The sequence below is a fragment of the Schistocerca americana genome, chromosome 7, assembly GCF_021461395.2.
Source record: "Schistocerca americana isolate TAMUIC-IGC-003095 chromosome 7, iqSchAmer2.1, whole genome shotgun sequence".
NCBI classification, from domain to species: Eukaryota; Metazoa; Arthropoda; class Insecta; order Orthoptera; family Acrididae; genus Schistocerca; species Schistocerca americana.
Window position 1 is genome coordinate 68,508,724 of NC_060125.1, and position 21,255 is coordinate 68,529,978.

The 21,255-nt window shown below is 42.2% G+C and overlaps 1 protein-coding gene across 1 annotated transcript in view; it reads left to right on the forward strand.

The window, feature by feature from the left end:
• Window positions 1-21,255, forward strand: part of LOC124621963 (acetylcholine receptor subunit beta-like 2) — a 294,185-nt gene that overhangs the window by 220,297 nt on the left and 52,633 nt on the right. The window contains exon 10 of the mRNA XM_047147491.1: window positions 3,516-3,617. Coding sequence (XP_047003447.1) covers window positions 3,516-3,617 — 102 coding nt within the window. The remainder of the gene's footprint in view (window positions 1-3,515; window positions 3,618-21,255) is intronic.

Genomic DNA, 21,255 nt, shown 5'->3' on the forward strand with positions numbered 1-21,255 from the left:
GAGCTAATAACATCTGTGAGCCAATTTACTTCCAAGATGAATTAAGCCATTTGCGAACAGGTTTTAAGAGAAATAGGTACACTGACAAGGAAATAGATCGAGCACTCAGCCCTAGAAGAAAAGTGTCCGAAAATACACGACAACAACAACCGTCGGCTGGAAAAGGTTTTCTTCCATTTATTCATAACATCACGGACCGTATTGGTAAAGTTTTGGCCAAGTTTCAAGTGGAGACAATCTTTCGACCTATCAAGAAAATTAGTGAAAGTTTAAGATCGGTGAAAGACGCACGACACCCCTTAGCTACCCCAGGTGTGTGTAAAATTCCGTGTAGCTGTGGCATGGTTTATGTTGGAACAACTAAAAGGAGTGTTAATACCCGCCTAACGGAACACAAAAGGAACTGTAGATCGGGACAAATTGACAAATCAGCTGTAGCGGAACGCGTTTTCAATGACGGTGATCACGAAATAAAATTTAGTGAGACAAACGTGATAGCTAGGACCTCACATTATTATGCTCGCATGTATAGAGAAGCTATAAAGATCTACAAGCATGGAAATAATTTTAATAGAAAAGAAGAAGGATTAAAACTAGACAAGATGTGGCGGTCGACTTTGTATCAACAAAGTGACAATCGATTACCTGTAATCGTGAGAGATGGCTCTAGCCAGAGATAGTTTTAACGTCGTAAGCACGTGACGAGTGGTGGCGCCATCTAAGCACTCTATATAAGCGGGACCACCAGCGCCTAGAAGCCAGTCGCCGACTCGCCTCAGAAGATGTTGCCCGCAGTAGGCAACGAAACGTCAGGAAGGAGTACAGGTTGTATATATGGACCACGGCAATTCAGCATGGAAGTTTTAATTACTGATGATGCCGGCCATGAAAGCTTACACGATAACTATTGAGGTGTTGCGTGTTCTACATGTCATCAAAATGTTCAATAATCATTTAGCTCTATCTTGATACACTTTTTCCTATTCTGCATGTTTCATATTTATTTGTTCTTTCGTTGACGATATACTCCTTTTCCAACTAGCGTAGTTCCTCTCTTTCTAATTTGCAGAAATCATTGATTTATTGCTTACAATCAATATACATTTTAGAACATCAGCACAGCTTCTAAAGTCTTTCATATATTGTTATATGGCAAGCTAAAAACAATAAAACATTTTACTGCAGAAACTGGAAAAATATTTGAATTTAAGATCAACAACACCCATACCATGGTTTCAGGTACATCTGCTACTGATATTTAGCATAATTTGGTAGTTATATACCTCACAAATTGTGTTTTCCTTCTTTGGTTGAATTTTGCAAAGTTTTCTGTAGCCCATGTAAATTTGTATTCATTTTTATGCTCCTTTCTCCTAGATGGCTAGAAATACAGTAGGACTAAAGAATATCTTTGTGTTCAGTTTTTAATAAATATGCTGCTTATTAGATGGGAAAGTCATTTCACACAGATCATCACGTCTGGTGTCATGATTTCTTTATTCAAATGTAAAAGCAATAACTGGCATTGTACAATTATAGGGTCAGTAGCAGAAGTACCAGTGTCAAACTGTTAACAGTACTTGTTACTCTTTTACCTGTTTATTACTCACTATTTTTACATATTTAGGAACCTTATCACATAAATGCAACAGAGTTAGAAGAAATTTTGTGTTCTGTCTTTAGTTATACAGATTTCCTTGAATTGCTTAGGGAAATGCTTTTCAAGATATTTATTACAGATGTCATTTACCACGTGTAATGTGGATATTTTATTTCTATAACGAAATTGGTATCCTGAAAAAGAGTATCTGTAATATTTTCTTTACATTGGTCTGTTTTCTGTTGTCGAAAAAGAAATCTTTAATGGAAAAAGTTTATTTTACCTTTTGACATTCTAATTCTCCAGGTAATAAACTATTTATTTCAGGGAATATGTGACTACAACAGCACATCATTCCTTAAAAGAAATCAACAAATGTCATTTCTGTCTGTAGAGCAATTACCATTACCTTACTATTCTCTGGTATTATCTCGTCAGTTTACAATCATCTGTTCAAAGCAAGGAAACTTAGCAAATTACATGTAGGGCATCTTCTTCTGTTTATAGTCAGGTATGTATAAGGCTGATTTGATAAGTGGACTGATGTCATTTTACATGTGGGGTTTACTCTCCTGACATTCAGACGATTAGTTCTATTTCAGTTTGATTCCTTCATGTCCAGAAATAGTGTTTATGTGAACTATCGTTTGGAAGACATGCTAAAGACTAGATCCCCTTAGTCAACCAGTTCAAAAGTCACAAGCAGCCAGTAGCATCCCATTCCCAACGGTATGATATCTGGTAGAACAGCATAGTGTTCATATTAATCCTCTGGTTAAAGGGTTTCATTCGTTGCCAATATACTAAAACCACTGTATCATACAGTCATAGCTTATTTTCTTGATACAGCAAAGCTAATCTGGAAACTTGTGAAGTTGTGATAAACTAAATGGTAAATAATTTCTTCTTAATCTCTTGTATATCATATAATTGTCATTCATAATATTTTTCACCAATTGTATGTTCTGTGATCGAACTGCTGTTCTATCATTGATATGTGATTATTCATATGTGTGCACTTGAGTATCTCAGAAGTTGTTAAGAAAAGTCACATATTTATAAGTAAGGCTGTGTTTGGGGTTTTATTTCAGATGCTTATACAAAACGATGCCTTCATATATTAATGAGCAGTTTGTTTATTCGGATGTGTGGACACTCTGGTAGTATACTAACAATAGTTATAGTTAGCATACATTAATTTTCCGGTCCCTTTGGAAATAATGATCATATTTATTTTAATTTTAGTAGCAGATCTCTATGCTGCTTTCGCTTAATGAACATTATTTGTATCAGATGGTAACACATATGATTATAACAAATACAAAAGACATAGTTGACCATTGGGTCTAATGAGAGCTTCAAAAAAAGTTACTGTCATAGTTTCTGAATTTCAACCTGTTGTCTTAAATCATATTAGTAAAACTTACAGAAATGGTTTAAATACTCTCAGATGAAACATGTATTCTATTAATCCAGTTCATTGACTCAGGAAACAGAAAGATTATTTCTTACATACAACATAAGGAACTCCTTAGACACATTCTTGGCGTATTCTGTCAAATACCCGGCTGACTGTCGCAGTTAGCACCATTTCAGTTTAAGTTTTAGAAGGGTATTTTCGAAGTTTGATGAATGCATTTTGCGAAGGTTATGTTCGTCATGAAAACTTATTCATTTACTTTTTAGAAATTATTTAGTCAAACTGTACAGTTTCATCGATAACTGACATACCATAACAGACTAGATCTTACTATGATACATACATTAATGTTATTCAGAATTCTTGTTAGGGTGACCTCCATGGCTCACATTTCCCTGTTTGTTTATGGTTCTGCTTATCATGAGTACTGACAGCGGAATAAATAGTCAGAAGCAACAAAGTATTGACATGTACAGCTTAACAATGTTCTTCCAGACTGCCTTTCAAGTAATGCTGTGGGAGTTGCAACAGGACTTTCAGACTGCCAAGACGATGGCTGTTTCTCTCGCATTTGCCAGTCTGCATCGGCTGCTACTGGTAGGGAGCCTCGTCCCTCCGCTTTCTCTTTCTAAGGCTTATGTACTGTCTTTAGACATTTGTTCTGTAACAGTGGTAGCTTACTGAAATTAATGGCCACCCAGAATCTAGTAAGACCCGAATTCTTAATCTATATACTGCCATTGGATTGTGGATTCCTTGCTTCATTTATTTAAAAATTTGATTAAAGGTAAATTAATTCTTATAAGCTGATATAGTTGCAGTGATCTGGAATCCGTATGGTTTAAGAAACAAAATATGGCGGATATAACACCAGGAATCAGGACAGAATATACCTACCCTTACCTAGTGGCTATCATTCTTGTAGAATGTAATTCACTAGGTTGTCATTTTGTAATAGTACTGAATGTCACTTCCTGAGGAGCAGATCTCATTCTTATATTCCACTTAGTTAAGAAATAATTCGATACTGAGTTCAAATATATATTCTAGGTAAAGAAGAGTGAAAAAGAAACAGAATCTTTTGAAACTGAAGAAATTATTCCATTTTACATTTTTTCCAAAATTCTGCAGAAAAAACTTGTGCGCTGTTGGAGATAGCCTAACAATTTATACAATGATCATACAAAATTCATCTGCAATCTTCATCCCACAAATTTAACAAATTCACAATATCACACTGCAATCCCCATTTCAGTACAAATGTAAGATCATCATTGCAAGGCAATAAAATCCTCTCGTTTGTTAAACAGTTTCGGTCTCTGAAGGATTCAGAGCAGTTTTTCTATTCTGAGGTTATTATCTTAAGATTAAACATATAACTCGTTCTTATAAAGCAGCAATATTTCTTTGGTCTGCTCTTCTGTCAATCTGCTGGTACTCATGGATACTATGTAAGCAATATCTTCTTCATGATTATCTTCAGAGCAGTTTTTCTACATGTAAAGTTACCATGTTAACATTGAAATATGTCATTCATTCTTCTCAAGCAGTTGCATGTATTTAGTCAACTCTCCTTTCAAGCTGCTGCTATTCATGGGTACCATGTAAGCAGTATATTCTTCCTTATCACTTAGCAGTTATATTGCTGTTAAGCATGAAATGAAGGTAAAGTTGCATCAAGTATGTTGTGAAACCTGATTTTTATGGGTTTCACTTATCATAGAATTTGAACCTGCATTAGGAAATTCATTATCGCTATATTTGTCCCTTTATATACTACCAGTCATTATAAACATTTTGATAAAGCACCATAGGTTAAGCAATTTAGTTAATTCTTCCATCATGGATGAGGTGGTTAACTAATATTGAAGTTCTCATGTTTTCTTGTTCAGTTTTCTGTATTTCATGTGTGCTTTGATCACCATAAATAAACCAAAGACAGTAAAAGTTAAGAAAATAGTCTTCCAAATACAGAGAATATCCTATTTCATAATGAATTTTCGGATCAACGTTGGATTAAATGGGTTTCATATTTTCAGTTCATGTCTGTAACGTTATTCAGATTATGTAGGAAATACAAATGGAAACACATTTCAGTTTAGATTAAGAATTCGGACCATGCAAGATCTCGTTTATTCACCTATTCCATTTGGCAAAAAAATGAAATCATTACATCTACTCCCATGTATATAATACTCTCTACCTCTTTACCTTTTCTAGTAGCATCTAGTTCTACCTATTTCTCTTGTTATCTCGGTGTTTCCATTGCACGTTAGTGCATTACTTGTGAGATGTCCCTCTGTAGCGTTGAGAAGTAGCTAGCTCCCAGTCGACTACACAGATTTCTCATTAGTTTTCTTACTTGGGCATATCAATTTGCTGACAATTCATTGTTTCAACTTTTCTCCTAAATGCACGATATCTTTCACAATATTTATTTCTTTGTATTATATTACATCATTTTCTACTTTTGTATATTCTAATCTACATGCTTTAACCTAGCTTTCTACTTTAACTAATTACATTATCTGTTCTGAATTGATCTTTTCCTTTGCTAGCAAAAATGGAATAGTGTTTAATTTATTTGCAGCATTTCACTTATACTCACAGAGTAATAGGTAACCTTAGTTTATATTAAAGAAGGAATATAGTTTATTTATTAACAACCTTGATTCTGCTTAGCAAAATGTTGCACGTTCAATACTATGAGCAGCACTGATGTGTCTCATTGTGTAAGTATAATTTTTAGCTTTCTTGTTCTACTTCCTCTCGCCAAACAATTTTCCTGAGCAGTTCTGTTCTGTGTGGGCTACATTTCATTTATGCATTACTATGATGAATCCATCATAATATACACTCCTGGAAATGGAAAAAAGAACACATTGACACCGGTGTGTCAGACCCACCATACTTGCTCTGGACACTGCGAGAGGGCTGTACAAGCAATGATCACACGCACGGCACAGCGGACACACCAGGAACCACGGTGTTGGCCGTCGAATGGCGCTACCTGCGCAGCATTTGTGCACCGCCGCCGTCAGTGTCAGCCAGTTTGCCGTGGCATACGGAGCTCCATCGCAGTCTTTAACACTGGTAGCATGCCGCGACAGTGTGGACGTGAACCGTATGTGCAGTTGACGGACTTTGAGCGAGGGCGTATAGTGGGCATGCGGGAGGCTGGGTGGACGTACCGCCGAATTGCTCAACACGTGGGGCGTGAGGTCTCCACAGTACATCGATGTTGTCGCCAGTGGTCGGCGGAAGGTGCACGTGCCCGTCGACCTGGGACCGGACCGCAGCGACGCACGGATGCACGCCAAGACCGTAGGATCCTACGCAGTGCCGTAGGGGACCCCACCGCCACTTCCCAGCAAATTAGGGACACTGTTGCTCCTGGGGTATCGGCGAGGACCATTCGCAACCGTCTCCATGAAGCTGGGCTACGGTCCCGCACACCGTTAGGCCGTCTTCCGCTCACGCCCCAACATCGTGCAGCCCGCCTCCAGTGGTGTCGCGACAGGCGTGAATGGAGGGACGAATGGAGACGTGTCGTCTTCAGTGATGAGAGTCGCTTCTGCCTTGGTGCCAATGATGGTCGTATGCGTGTTTGGCGCCGTGCAGGTAGCGCCACAATCAGGACTGCATACGACCGAGGCACACAGGGCCAACACCCGGCATCATGGTGTGGGGAGCGATCTCCTACACTGGCCGTACACCACTGGTGATCGTCGAGGGGACACTGAATAGTGCACGGTACATCCAAACCGTCATCGAACCCATCGTTCTACCATTCCTAGACCGGCAAGGGAACTTGCTGTTCCAACAGGACAATGCACGTCCGCATGTATCCCGTGCCACCCAACGTGCTCTAGAAGGTGTAAGTCAACTACCCTGGCCAGCAAGATCTCCGGATCTGTCCCCCATTGAGCATGTTTGGGACTGGATGAAGCGTCGTCTCACGCGGTCTGCACGTCCAGCACGAACGCTGGTCCAACTGAGGCGCCAGGTGGAAATGGCATGGCAAGCCGTTCCACAGGACTACATCCAGCATCTCTACGATCGTCTCCATGAGAGAATAGCAGCCTGCATTGCTGCGAAAGGTGGATGTACACTGTACTAGTGCCGACATTGTGCATGCTCTGTTGCCTGTGTCTATGTGCCTGTGGTTCTGTCAATGTGATCATGTGATGTATCTGACCCCAGTAATGTGTCAATAAAGTTTCCCCTTCCTGGGACAATGAATTCACGGTGTTCTTATTTCAATTTCCAGGAGTGTATTAATAATTTCCACTGCAACAAAATCTCATTTAGAATATTTTGTTTGTGTACACTATATACTCCACGCTTCTGTGTCATCTTATTTGTGAAATTTAATGTGTGATTGTGATGATTAATCTGCAGACAGCAAAAAAACGCTGAATGCAACTGTTCTTCCATGTGCTATTTATATTGCAATAATGAAGATGTAGAAAGTTTCGCAGTAGACAAACCATTTTGTGCTTAACATGTCAATATACTGGATAGCGTTTTTAATGACATTTCACTCTTGATTATGAATGTCATATTTATTAGAATGAAAATATGATAGTAAAAATTTTGTGTATTGTAATGCATAACATTTTAATCTTTCAGACAATCTTATAGACGTAATGACATGGACATTTGCTTCACCTTACAGAGAAGAAAGTGAAAAAAGGCATGCGTTTTCGTCAGGGATCCTAATACAATAACTTAATCCCAAAGTAATGGCAGTATAAATATAGAGATTTGTTGAAATGAAACTTGAGTTACTATGACAGAATTAGAGATCTACACACAAGAATGAAATTAATATTATAAACTTAGCAAAAACAGAAAGATACATTTCACATCTAGGAAATCACATGAAGGAAAACTGAATGCATTTGCAGGCATTTGAGTTCTAGCATGAGAGATTGTGGAGTTTTTAGAAAACTTAATACAATATGCATACATCTTACAATTAACTATTGAGTGAGAGTGATGAATTGGCTGAAAATACTAATATTACATTAGGTAGAATCAAAGGTAAAGAAACCAGAATGGCGAGTAGGAACTACCGAGTACCCATCATACACTAACAGCAATACTAGTCGGATCTTAATACCAATTCAGTTTTGTTTTGAGGTACATACCAATGTTTCTCTGGAGGTAAATAGTTACACTGCACATAAATAATAAAGATCACAGCTAGAGTGCGGCAGTACTGGAAGATTTAAGCGTAGGGAGATGTTACGGGCCTGGTGCATCAACCTCCCTTTTCTGAGACATGGTCAGGTATAGCGCCGCTCATGTTAGGGTCGTACGGATATCCTCGCTGCTGCAATGACTGACCTGGATACCCACACTGCAGCAGTCTGAATCTGTGACTGATACAGCAATCCTCCCTTGTGAATAATACACATACAGTCATAGGTACCCAGCTTCTGCCAGGATAGCTGTAAAGGCGAGACAGTTACACCTAGTGATAATGCAACTGGCAGGGGCGCCAAATGGATGTCTACCAGCGTTATGTACGACAGAGGCTGAAATGGATTAAGGTCCATAACTTGGGGTCAGTGGGAAGCCAATCGATGGGGAAGCTCGCTGAATGGTGGCGAAAGTGTACTGCGATGTGTGATGCCAATAGCAGGAACTGTTCAGGCTGTGGCTGTGGCCTATCCTTGAAGTTATATCAATGTTGTAGTTTCGACACGCTGGTATTTCACGCAAGAAACACCCATCTGATAATGTTTGCGCTGGAATGGGCATCTGGGCATGAAATGTGTCACGTTTTGTGCATGCTGCTTTCTCTGACTGCAGTTATGTGGACCACTGACACCAGTGTCATAATGGGTACCAGTCGGAATGAGAAAAATGGGCCCACCGGGTAGCGGCAGGGCGGTGGACAGTTCTGATGCGGTAGAAACCGTCGCGGAGATTGGGTCATCATGGGTGCGAACGACTGTGCTCACGAGTGTTGGCTGTAACCGTGTGTTTTCGCCTAGTGTTACCGATGACAGCATTCTTACTGGCCCTGAGATGTCACCAGTTACATGTTGCAGTCAAGCGTGTTTTTGCAGTCGCATGCAAGCATCCAACGTGGGTGCCTTCTTTGTCACCAGAACATGAAGCAGAGGTTTAAGTGTGGGTTTCACTGTTTCTCCGTGTGTTGCTATATTACTGGTAGGATGGGGTGACTGGCGTTTAAGGGAATGCAGTAGCTTAGCCAGATGCTTTCTAACAATGGCTGTAAGCTAAAAACGGCTGGTAAATAGAGGGGGAGCTTATTAGTAGGGTTCCTCGCACTACTGCCAACATTTTTCTAGGCGAAAAGTATCCTTTGTAAACTGAGCCTGTAAAAAGACAACAGGTGAACGTGCCAACCTCTTTATAGTGATGGGACAGGTTTGCATAAAGTAAAAAAAAAAAAAGGTTCAAATGGCCCTGAGCACTATGGGACGCAACATCTGTGGTCATAAGTCCCCTAGAACTTAGAACTACTTAAGCCTAACTAACCTAAGGACATCACACACATCCATGCCCGATGCAGGATTCGAACCGGCGACCGTAGCAGTCGCGCATAAAGTAAAACATTTCGAAAACTCAGATGATACTGTAGAAGACTTAATATGTAATTTTTATATAGAATTATTGACAGACTTATCTGACTGAAAACATGCTACTTATTTTTGTCGAAATGCCGATGTGCGAGATTTGTAGGCAAGATAGGGTATCTGTTCAAATGGCTCTGAGCACTATGGGACTTAACATCTATGGTCATCAGTCCCCTAGAACTTAGAACTACTTAAACCTAACTAACCTAAGGACATCACACAACACCCAGTCATCACGAGGCAGAGAAAATCCCTGACCCCGCCGGGAATCGAACCCGGGAACCAGGGCGTGGGAAGCGAGAACGCTACCGCACGACCACGAGCTGCGGACAGGGTATCTGTATTCTTTCATATGATGTCTAGTGAGTCACTGTCGAACTGAGGATCATTAGGCACTCAGGAACAGAGCTTACGGTTTTACTTTGGAGCTGTTCTTTTTTCAATGTTGCAAATTTTTGCTCCAAATAGTGCTGTCAGTAGTCTACTAGAAGATCAAATTTCACTCCAAGTATGTATGCAAATTTTTCAAATTGCATATACTGTCTCATTGCTAGTGGCTTGTTTATTATTTTAAAGTAAGTGCTATACAGACATTCCGGATTAATAAAAAGAAATTTCTTGAACATTATCCCGTGCTAAATATCAGTATAGAAAACCATTAATTTCCACTTATGGTAATTCTAGGATACTGAAAAAGCTTTTAGTTCATTATTTTGTCATCATTACATGGTGGATTACAACGATTAACAGTTAGACTCTGATGAAAAAGTGATTTATGTCAACTAGGCCAATATATTATCATAGTCAAGGCAGTGACTGTTCCTGACGACACATTAGCCGTTATTTTCCAAACAGCCCGTTTTGCAGGCCCATGTTTACTGAAATCATTTTGGTTCTACGAGAAATATACCTTCTCCTATATACACTATATGATCAAAAGTATCCTGACACCCCCAAAAACACAGGTGTTTCATATTAGGTGCATTGTGCTGCCACCTACTGCCAGTTACTCAATATCAGCGACCTCCATAGTCATTAGACATCATGAGAGAGCAGAATGGGCGCTCCGCGGAACTCACGGACTTCGAACGTGGTCAGGTGATTGGGTGTCACTTGTGTCATACGTCTGTACGCGACATTTCCACACTCCTTAGCATCCCTAGGTCCACTGATTCCGATGTGATAGTGAAGTGGAAATGTGAAGGGACACTTACAGCACAAAAGTGCGCAGGTCGACCTCATCTGTTGACTGACGGAGACCGTCGACAGTTGAAGTGGGTCGTAATGTATAATAGGCAGACATCTATCCAGACCGTCACACAGGAATTCCAGTGCAAGTACTGTGACAGGTAGGCAGGATGTGAGAAAACTTGGATTTCATGATCGAGCGGCTGCTCATAAGCCACACACCACGCCACGAAATGTCAAACGTCGCCTCGCTTGGTGTAAGGAGCGTAATCATTGGAAGATTGAACAGTGGAAAAACGTTGTGTGGAGTAACGAATCACGATACACACTGTGGCGATCCGATGGCAGGGTGTGGGTATGGCAAATGCCCGGTGAATCATCTGCCAACATGTGTAGTGCCAACAGTAAAATTCGGAGTCGGTGGTGTTGTGGTGTGGTCGTGTTTTTCATGGAGAGGGCTTGCACGCCTTGTTGTTTTGCGTGGCACTATCACAGCACAGTCTAAAATGATGTTTTAAGCACCTTATTGCTGTGGAAGAGCAATTGAAGGAAGGCGATTGCATCTTTCAACACGATCGAACACCTGTTCATAATGCACAGCCTGTGAGGGTGTGGTTACATGACAATAACATCCCTGTAATGGACTGGCCTGCATAGAGTCCTGACATGCAACCTATAGAACACCTTTGGGATGTTTTGGAACGCCGACTTCGTGCCAGGTGTCACCGACCGACATCGATACCTCTCCTCAGTGCAGCACTGCCTTTCTCCAAGTAACCTTCCAGAACCTGATTGATGGTATGCCTGGGTAGTGAAAGCTGTCATCAGGGCTAAGAATGGGCCAATATCGCAGTGAATTCCAGCATTACCGATGGAGGCCACCACGAACATGTAAATCATTTTCAGCCAGGTATCCGGATACTTTTTATCACATAGTGGAAGTTGGTATTAAAGCGACGTTAATTCCTTACGATACATTTGTATCCGACAAACAGCAGCCGTCCAGTACCATGTAATGGGTTCTGCTGACAGAGCATGTAAGTAAATAGAGTGGCCCTTGGAAAGCGCGAGGTGTGACAAGCTTCCCGGCACTCTGGATACCCACAGCGACGGAGATACTGGTTGCTGCACGTAGCTTGTATCGTACGATACACAGCGAGTGAAATATCAAGTCGTCTGCTCTTCCAAAAAAAATGTTTTATGTAGATGAAGTAAAGCATCATCTGTCTCTGTATGTAGTTTCCCAGTAAAATTTTTACTTTTCGCATACGAAATAAAAATCAATTTTTCGGGACTCGCACTTGTTCTTTCTGATTTGATTTTGAACAAACTATTCGGTAAGGAAAGAAAGTGTTCTTCTGCATCTTATAGCCACAAATCGCAACTTGATAAGGAACTCGGTTTCTTCTCGTTATGACCCATATTACTGTGATACTTCAAAGCGAAGTGCTATAGAGCGCATATTTTGAAAAGTTTGCAGTGACAAATGTTCTCGCTGGCCACTTTACATTTTGTGCGTTTTGTGCCATACATTACTGCATACGAAATGTAGCAAACACATCGAAATTGTTTTCGACGGTGGGAGCAGAACAACATCTCTTTCCATCATTGAGGAAATAAGTGATATAAACTGATGAGGCAAAACATTATGATGTCCACAACTCGTGGCCTAGTGGATAGCGCTGCTGCCTCTGGATCACGCGGTCCTGGGTTCGATTCCCGGCCGGATTGGGGATTTCCTCTGCCCGACGAATGGATGTTTGTGTTGTCCTCATCATTTCATTATCGTCATTCGTGACTGTGGCTAGATTGGATTGTGTCAAAATTGGACTGTGTAAAAGTTGGGACTTCGTACAGGGAACTTTGAGCGCCCCACAAACCAAACATCGTCAAAATATTATGACCAAGGTTCGCAGGAGAGCTTCTGTAAAGTTTGGAAGGTAGGAGACGAGGTACTGGCCGAAGTAAAGCTGTGAGGACGGGGCCTGAGTCGTGCTTGGGTAGCTCAGATGGTGCAGCACTTTCCCGCGAAAGACAAAGGTCTCCAGTTCGAGTCTCGGTCCGGCACACAGTTTTAATCTGCCAGGAAGTTTCGTATCAGCGCACACTCCGATGCAGATTGAAAATCTCATTCTGGATGTTACGACCACTGCCCACCGCAAGGTTGTATGCTGCCTGGCTGCTGCTGAAGGCATGTGGTGCGGTAGGCAAAGTGAGCGGAGCAGAGACGAATGGGGAATCATTCTAGCGACGGTAAGTGGCGCAAATCCGGAAATCCGCCGACAAGCGACTTTGGCAAAAGCCAGATTATTGTGGCCCATTGTGTGGGTACGAGCATCTCGTAAACGATGGAGCTGGTCGGCTGTTCTCGTGCTGCTGTCGTGGGCATCTGTGCAAAGTGGTTGAAGAACACTGAAACCACGGGTAGGCGACAAGAAGTTGGACGTCCACACTTCATCACAGAACGTAGTGGTCGGAGGCTTGCACGCTCTCTAAAGCAGGATAGTCGGCGATTGTGGCAGATCTGGTGACAGAGTACAGTCCTGGCGCAGGTACGGATGTTTTGGAGAACACCGTTCAGCACTCAGTCTTAACATGGTATTTCGTAGCAGAGGACTCCTATGTGTTCCCATGTTGACCCAACGAAATCGTCAGTTATCATTATAGTGGCCATGGTATCATGGAACCGCTTTGCCTGGGCGGATGAAACCAGTTTATTGCTAAACACGTCGATGGTCATGGTCAGATACATCATCACCCAGTCGAAAGGCTGCTGGAAACATGCGGCGCGCCACGGACTCAGGCCATGGGAGCAGTATTGTGTTATGGGGGACATTCACCTGAGCTTACATGGGACCTGCGGTAGTAATCCAAAGCAACGTGACAGCTATGGACTACATGAACATTACTAGGGACTACCTGTGAGCCCTTAGCTTGATGTCGCCCCCAACACCGATGCCATCTTCCAACAGGATAACTGTCCGTGTGACAAGGCCAGCATCGCCCTGCAGTGGTATGAGGAGCATGACAGTGGACTCACGTTGATGTCTTGGCCATCAAATTCGGCTTGTCTGAATCCGATGAAACGCAACAGGGACGCAATCGCGCGCCATCTCCGCACCCACAAACCAGTCGCCCGAAATTACGGGAAGTGTGTGACTTGTGCGTAGGTATCTGATGCCACAAACATCTGGAAACCTGCCAAGTTATTGTCGAATCCATGGCGCTCAGAATCATTGTTGAATTGCGTTCCAGAAGTGGACCTAGACGCTTTTAACTAGGTAGTCGTAATATTTTGGTTAATCATTGTACTGGGTGATCAAAAGTCAGTATAAACTTGAAAACTGAATAAATCACATACATGCTTGGAATGACATGAGGTTTTATTAGAACCAAAAACATACAAACGTTCAAAAAATGTCTGACAGATGGCGGTTCATCTGATTAGAATAGCAATAATTAGCATAACAAAGTAAGACAAAGCAAAGATGATATTCTTTACAGGAAATGTTCAATATGTCCACCATCATTCCTCAACAGTAGCTGTAGTCGAGGAATAATGTTGTGAACAGCACTATAAAGCATGTCCGGAGTTATGGTGAGGCATTGGCGTCGGATGTTGTCTTGCAGCATCCCTAGAGATGTCAGCCGATCACCATACACTTGCGCCGGCCGATGTGGCCGTGCGGTTAAAGGCGCTGCAGTCTGGAACCGCAAGACCGCTACGGTCGCAGGTTCGAATCCTGCCTTGGGCATGGATGTTTGTGATGTCCTTAGGTTAGTTAGGTTTAACTAGTTCTAAGTTCTAGGGGACTAATGACCTCAGCAGTTGAGTCCCATAGTGCTCAGAGCCATTTGAACCAACCATACACTTGCGACTTCAGGTAACCCCAAAGCCAATAATAGCACGGACTGAGGTCTGGGGACCTGGGAGGCCAACCATGACGAAAGACTGGCGCTGATAACCTCGTTGTTGTGCGCCCTAAAACACTAATAATCATGACGAAAGTGGCGGCTGAGCACACGAGCATCACCAAACGACACGCGCAAGAGATCTTTCACGCGTCTAGCAATATGGTTTTCTTTGTTGTTGTTTTGTTTTAATAAAACTCCATGTCATTCCAAGCATTTGGGCCAATTTTACCTATCTACATTATTCCGTGGTTTATTAAGTTTTCAAATTTATACTGACTTTTTGATCACCCGGTATATTGGAAATTCTTCGCAGCGAGGTTGTTAGCTAAAGGCCACACGCCCAGCTATTGCCGCGTGCTGTGTGCACTGCAGAGCTGCCTCGTATTTCCCTTCTTCGTATGCTGCCGATACAAACCGAAGCTGCAAATGAAAGAAAAACTTAACGAAAGGAAAAGGCACAGGGAATCATAAACTCATTACGCTGGCTGTATGTTTTTTCAGTCCGTGCTGCTAGTTTCAAAATGGTTCAAATGGCTCTGAGCACTATGGGACTCAACGGCTGAGGTCATTAGTCCCCTAGAACTTAGAACTAGTTAAACCTAACTAACCTAAGGACATCACAAACATCCATGCCCGAGGCAGGATTCGAACCTGCGACCGTTGCGGTCTTGCGGTTCCAGACTGCAGCGCCTTTAACCGCACGGCCACTTCGGCCGGCCTGCTAGTTTCAGGAAACAACGTTACCTATATTATTTTATTCACAAAATTAGCTACATCATTGAATTTATTCGCACATTTACGTATAATCGGTTCACTTTTCAACTGCCGTTTTAGCTGAGCACACTGGGAACTGCAGACGTGTTCTGCTGTTTGTTGTTTCGTATGTCGCACGAACGATATCGCTGTGCTCAATCAAAATGCAACAGGGTTCCAAAACTGAACTTGCTACATGTGCAGCTCATAAAGCACGCATTCTGTTAACACATTTTTCTTAAGAAAAATAATCGAAATGAACAATAGGAAAATTTAACGATCAAACGATGCAGCTGTGTGTAGGAGACAATACTTTCGCTTTTAACATGTTCTTTTACAGGAAAGTGTAAAAAATGAAAAAGTAATAATAATTATGAAATAATATTAGATTGTAGTGTAATTTATAAATAACTGAAGCGAACATGTAATAAATTTGCTATTAATATATTCTTTTAAATAGAAGAGTACGAAATTATACTAAAACTGTTGTTTACGATCTAATAACTGGAGTTGGGGTTCAGATAACAGTTGTAGGTTTCTTCTCGCGTTTCTGTTTCTTCTCTTCGTTCTACGTAAGCGTGCATGCCATTATAAAATGCGCTCCCTCTCAATCAGAAATATTCTACTTTTACATTTTTTTAAAAAAGAAACAAGACAAAAGATTTCGTTTTTGAACTCAACAGAACTGAACTAAGTTATTTATCATCACTTTTCCAGTTGGGCATACTCTTCGACAACATGTATTAGCGCTATGACTACCCATTTCACCAGACGCCAAGAATACACAGAAGTAGTAACTCACGATGACTATAACGCGACTGTATAATGCCGAGCCATGTACGTCTATTGTGTAATGTAGAGCTTCAGTCGTATCTGTAAGCAAACTACATTCTGTCGTCGTCAGTTGTAAAATGATCAAGTTATAATTAACTTGAATATTAACAAATTTAAATCAAACTCAATAGAAAGGTAAGAGGGGGTTGGAGTAAACAGGCAAACACAGAGAAAACAGCAGTGAGACTGGTGCAACACTAGGAGCAGTAGGTGTCGAAGGGGTTGGGGGTCCGGGCACACGCCGTCTGGTCCGTACTTCTCTAGTCGGATTAAAATTACACTACTGGCCATTAAAATTGCCACACCGAGAAAAAACACAGATGATAAACGGGTATTCATTGGACAAATATATTATACTGGATCTGACATGTGATTACATTTTCACGCAATTTGGGAGCACAGATTCTGAAAAATCAGTACCCAGAACAACCAACTCTGGCCGTAATAACGGCCTTGATACGCCTGGGCATTGAGTCAAACAGAGCTTGGATGGCGTGTACAGGTACAGCTGGCCATGCAGCTTCAACACGATACCACAGTTCATCAAGAGTAGTGACTGGCATATTGTGATGAGCCAATTGCTCGGCCATCATTGACCAGACGCTTTCAGTTGCTGAGAGATCTGGAGAATGTGCTGGCCAGGGCAGCAGTCGAACATTTTCTGTATCCAGACATGCCCGTACAGGACCTGCAACATGCGGTCGTCCATTATCCTGCTGAAATGCAGGGTTTCTCAGGGATCGAATGAAGGGTAGAGCCATGGGTCGTAACACATCTGAAATGTAACGTCCACTGTTCAAAGTGCCGTCAATGCGAACAAGAGGTGACTGAAGACGTGTAACCAACGGCACCCCATACCATCACGCCGGGTGATACGCCAGTATGGCGATGACGAATTCACGCTTCCAATGTGCGTTCACCACGATATCACCAAACACAGATGCGACCATCATGATGCTGTAAACAGAACCTGGATTCATCCGAAAAAGTGACGTTTTGCCATTCGTGCACCCAGGTTCGTCGTTGAGTACACCATCGCAGGTGCTCCTGACTGTGATGCAGCGTCAAGGGTACCCGAAGCCATGGTCTCCGAGCTGATAGTCCATGCTGCTGCAACCGTCGACGAACTGTTCTTGCAGATGGTTGTTGTCTTGCAAACGTCCCCATCCGTTGACTCAGTGATCGAGACGTGGCTGCACGATCAGTTAGAGCCATGTGGCTAACATGCCTGTCATCTTGATTGATAGTGATACGAGGCCGTTGGGATCCAGCACGGCGTTCCGTGTTACCCTCATGAACCCACCGATTCCATATTCTGCCAACAGTCATTGGATCTCGACCAACGCGAGCAGCAGTGTCGCGATACGATAAACCGCAGTCGCGATAGGCTACAATATGACCTTTATTAAAGTCGGAAACGTGATGGTACGCATTTCTCCTCCTTACACAAGGCATCATCACAACAACGTTTCACCAGGCAACTCCGGTCAACTGCTGTTTGTGTATGAGAAATTGGTTGGAAACTATCCTCATGTCAGCACGTTGTAGGTGTCGCCACCGGCGCCAACCTTGTGTGAATGCTCTGAAAAACTAATCATTTACATATCACAACATCTTCTTCCTGTCGTTAAATTTCGCGTCTGTAGCATGTCATCTTCGTGGTGTAGCAATTTTAATGGCCAGTAGTGTACTTGACAGTTGACGCCTGTCACTTGCCGCTACTGTGTTGCCGCATCGGCTGCCTGCTACCACTCGGTTATAGGCGACACAGAAACACGGCGTGTCGTTCCACAATTTGCTGTTATTGTGTAACGCCGAGCAATGCTGCAAGCTGCCACCGCGAGGTGTGACTGAAATGCGTTATGCTCTGTCGACAGCTGGTTTTAAGAGACCTGTGACTGAACTGCGGTAGACGACGCGTTTTGTAGGCCTGTCGTAATCTAACCACTACATCGTGGTATTCAATATACCCGAGAAAACGGTGGTGAACAGTCTGCAGCAGAACTAAAATCACGATCGTCTTCTTCATGCCGATTAAGGCGCACCTCTTTGAATAAACCCAAGACAGAAAAATTTCCGTTTCAGCGCTAAAAGCAAATTAATTTCTCGCTATCTTTGGTTACCTGTAACTATGCATACACTGGAATATGAGTTGCTGCGTTACCAACCGGCCAGCGGTCCTGGTTGGGACTTGGCTGTAGATTATAGGCAACACAGGCAGATTTCAGACGAAAACAGAATGATACGAAGAAAAATAAGAGCAAATAAAAGAATCTGTACGATGATGAAAACGACGCAGTGAAGTATTAGAAATAAAAAATATATTTAAACAAATTAATTGGATAAAATAGTAGACAAAGTATTAAGGAGAAAAGGGTGCGTTTGACGAGTTTCAAACCTGATACCTGTTACACGGCGTGTTATTCCAATAACCATGGCGCTACACCGCTACGCTGTGTTAATCTGTTATATGTATAACTCTAGTGTCCCAGTCGCAACGATGAATTGCAGCTTTCTAAAATTCTGCTACATACAATGCCAGGCGAAACTTTTTAATGTCAGGCAATGTCTATGATTATAATAACTGTATACATGACGCTGAACTGCTTATTATGTGAAAGGATTCAATAGTGATTGCTTAGTTCTGTGTATGATAAATATGGATTTCATAATTTTTAACATTTTTATGCGGCGACAGCAACTGACATTGTTTATATAAGAATAAACAGCCTACAGTTGCAGGTTAACTTTATCGTTTACCTAGGTTTCAACGTGAGTAATAACGTCTTCTTCAGAACATAAAATATTATTTAAATGTTTGCCTAAAACAAACTTTATAAACTTTATAAAACTTGATGCATAGCCATAGGGTTTTGTCATTTCTATTAAACAAGCTGTAGCACAATCACATTAAGCCCGTTGTATGGGCCTTGTCGTATGACTAGAAACTGCGCAGTCTCTAGTCACACGACAAGGCCCATACAACGGGCTTAAAGTGATTGTGCTACACCTTGTTTAATAGAAATGACAAAACCTTATGGTTATGCATCAAGTTTTATAAAGTTGACTTACGATATGGCTTGTTTTAGGCAAACATTTAAATAATATTTTATGTTCTGAAGAAGTCGTTATTACTAACGTTGAAACCTAGGTAAACGATAAAGTTAACCTGCAACTGTAGGCTGTATGTTCTTATATAAATATGGATTTCGTTCTCGTTGTGCTCCGTTTATGCTGTTTTTGATGTGGTTATTGAAGTATATGCGTTAGCAGAATAGAAATGCGGAAAACACAAGCCCGCAAAACAATTTATTGGACTCACCGAAACGAAACAATAATACAATCTCCGAAAGAACAACCGACTCGATCCCAACTGCGAATCAACACAAACACAAAATAACAAATAATAATACTAATAGAAAAGACCTGACTCTTCATAGGCAGCGAACACAATAAACAGTTCTACAATATCAAGAGGTTCGTCGAATATACCAAGTCCGTCCACGAGAGATCAGCCAGCTAGAAGAGGCATCTGGCAGTGGCTGCTGGGGCGGCAGCTCTGTATCCTTCCAAGCGGTGCGTCCAACTGCCTTTTGGCGGCAGTGCACCGTCTTATAAAAGCCCGTTGGCGGATGTATCTGCCGGAACTATTTGTGATCACGTGCCTGGCGTATCAAAGTAGTTCCTGGGCTAGCTGCGACCTCTGGTGAAGCTGTTCTGCGGGCTCTGGGAATGGGTAGTGGTCCCTGGCGGCCATTGGTGGAGACCTGGTGTTATGTTGTGTTGAGGCTGCCAGTAAGTACCGGGTTATTACAAATGATTGAAGCGATTTCACAGCTCTACAATAACTTTATTATTTGAGATATTTTCACAATGCTTTGCACACACATACAAAAACTCAAAAAGATTTTTTAGGCATTCACAAATGTTCGATATGTGCCCCTTTAGTGATTCGGCAGACATCAAGCCGATAATCAAGTTCCTCCCACACTCGGCGCAGCATGTCCCCATCAATGAGTTCGAAAGCATCGTTGATGCGAGCTCGCAGTTCTGGCACGTTTCTTGGTAGAGGAGGTTTAAACACTGAATCTTTCACATAACCCCACAGAAAGAAATCGCATGGAGATAAGTCGGGAGAGCGTGGAGGCCATGACATGAATTGTTGATTATGATCTCCACCACGACCGATCCATCGGTTTTCCAATCTCCTGTTTAGGAAATGCTTCTGCTTTAGCCTTTTCCGTAAGATTTTCCAAACCGTCGGCTGTGATACGTTTAGCTCCCTGCTTGCTTTATTCGTCGACTTCCACGGCTACGCGTGAAACTTGCCCGCACGCGTTCAACCGTTTCTTCGCTCACTGCAGGCCGACCCGTTGATTTCCCCTTACAGAGGCATCCAGAAGCTTTAAACTGCGCATGCCATCGCCGAATGGAGTTAGCAGTTGGTGGATCTTTGTTGAACTTCGTCCTGAAGTGTCGTTGCACTGTTATGACCGACTGATGTGAGTGCATTTTAAGCACGACATACGCTTTCTCGGCTCCTGTCGCCATTTTGTCTTACTGTGCTCTCGAGAATTTGGCGGCAGAAACCTGAAGTGTGGCTTCAGCCGAACAAAACTTTATGAGTTTTTATACGTATCTGTAGTGTGTCGTGACCATATGTCAATGATTGGAGCTACAGTGAATTTATGAAATCGCTTCAATCATTTGTAATAGCCCTGTATTTGTGATGACAATACAGACGACGTAGTTTTCCTGGTGAATAAATACCCTATAATGCAGGAATTCCGTGTTGGTTGGACGTGAAATGGGATGCCGATGCAGTACTCACAACGATGTACGAAGTGGGCGGCCACAGCATGCCTCCCGCCCCGCCCATTCCCCCCATGTGTGAGTGGAAGGCTTATCTCAATGTCGGGCCCTGGGGCTGT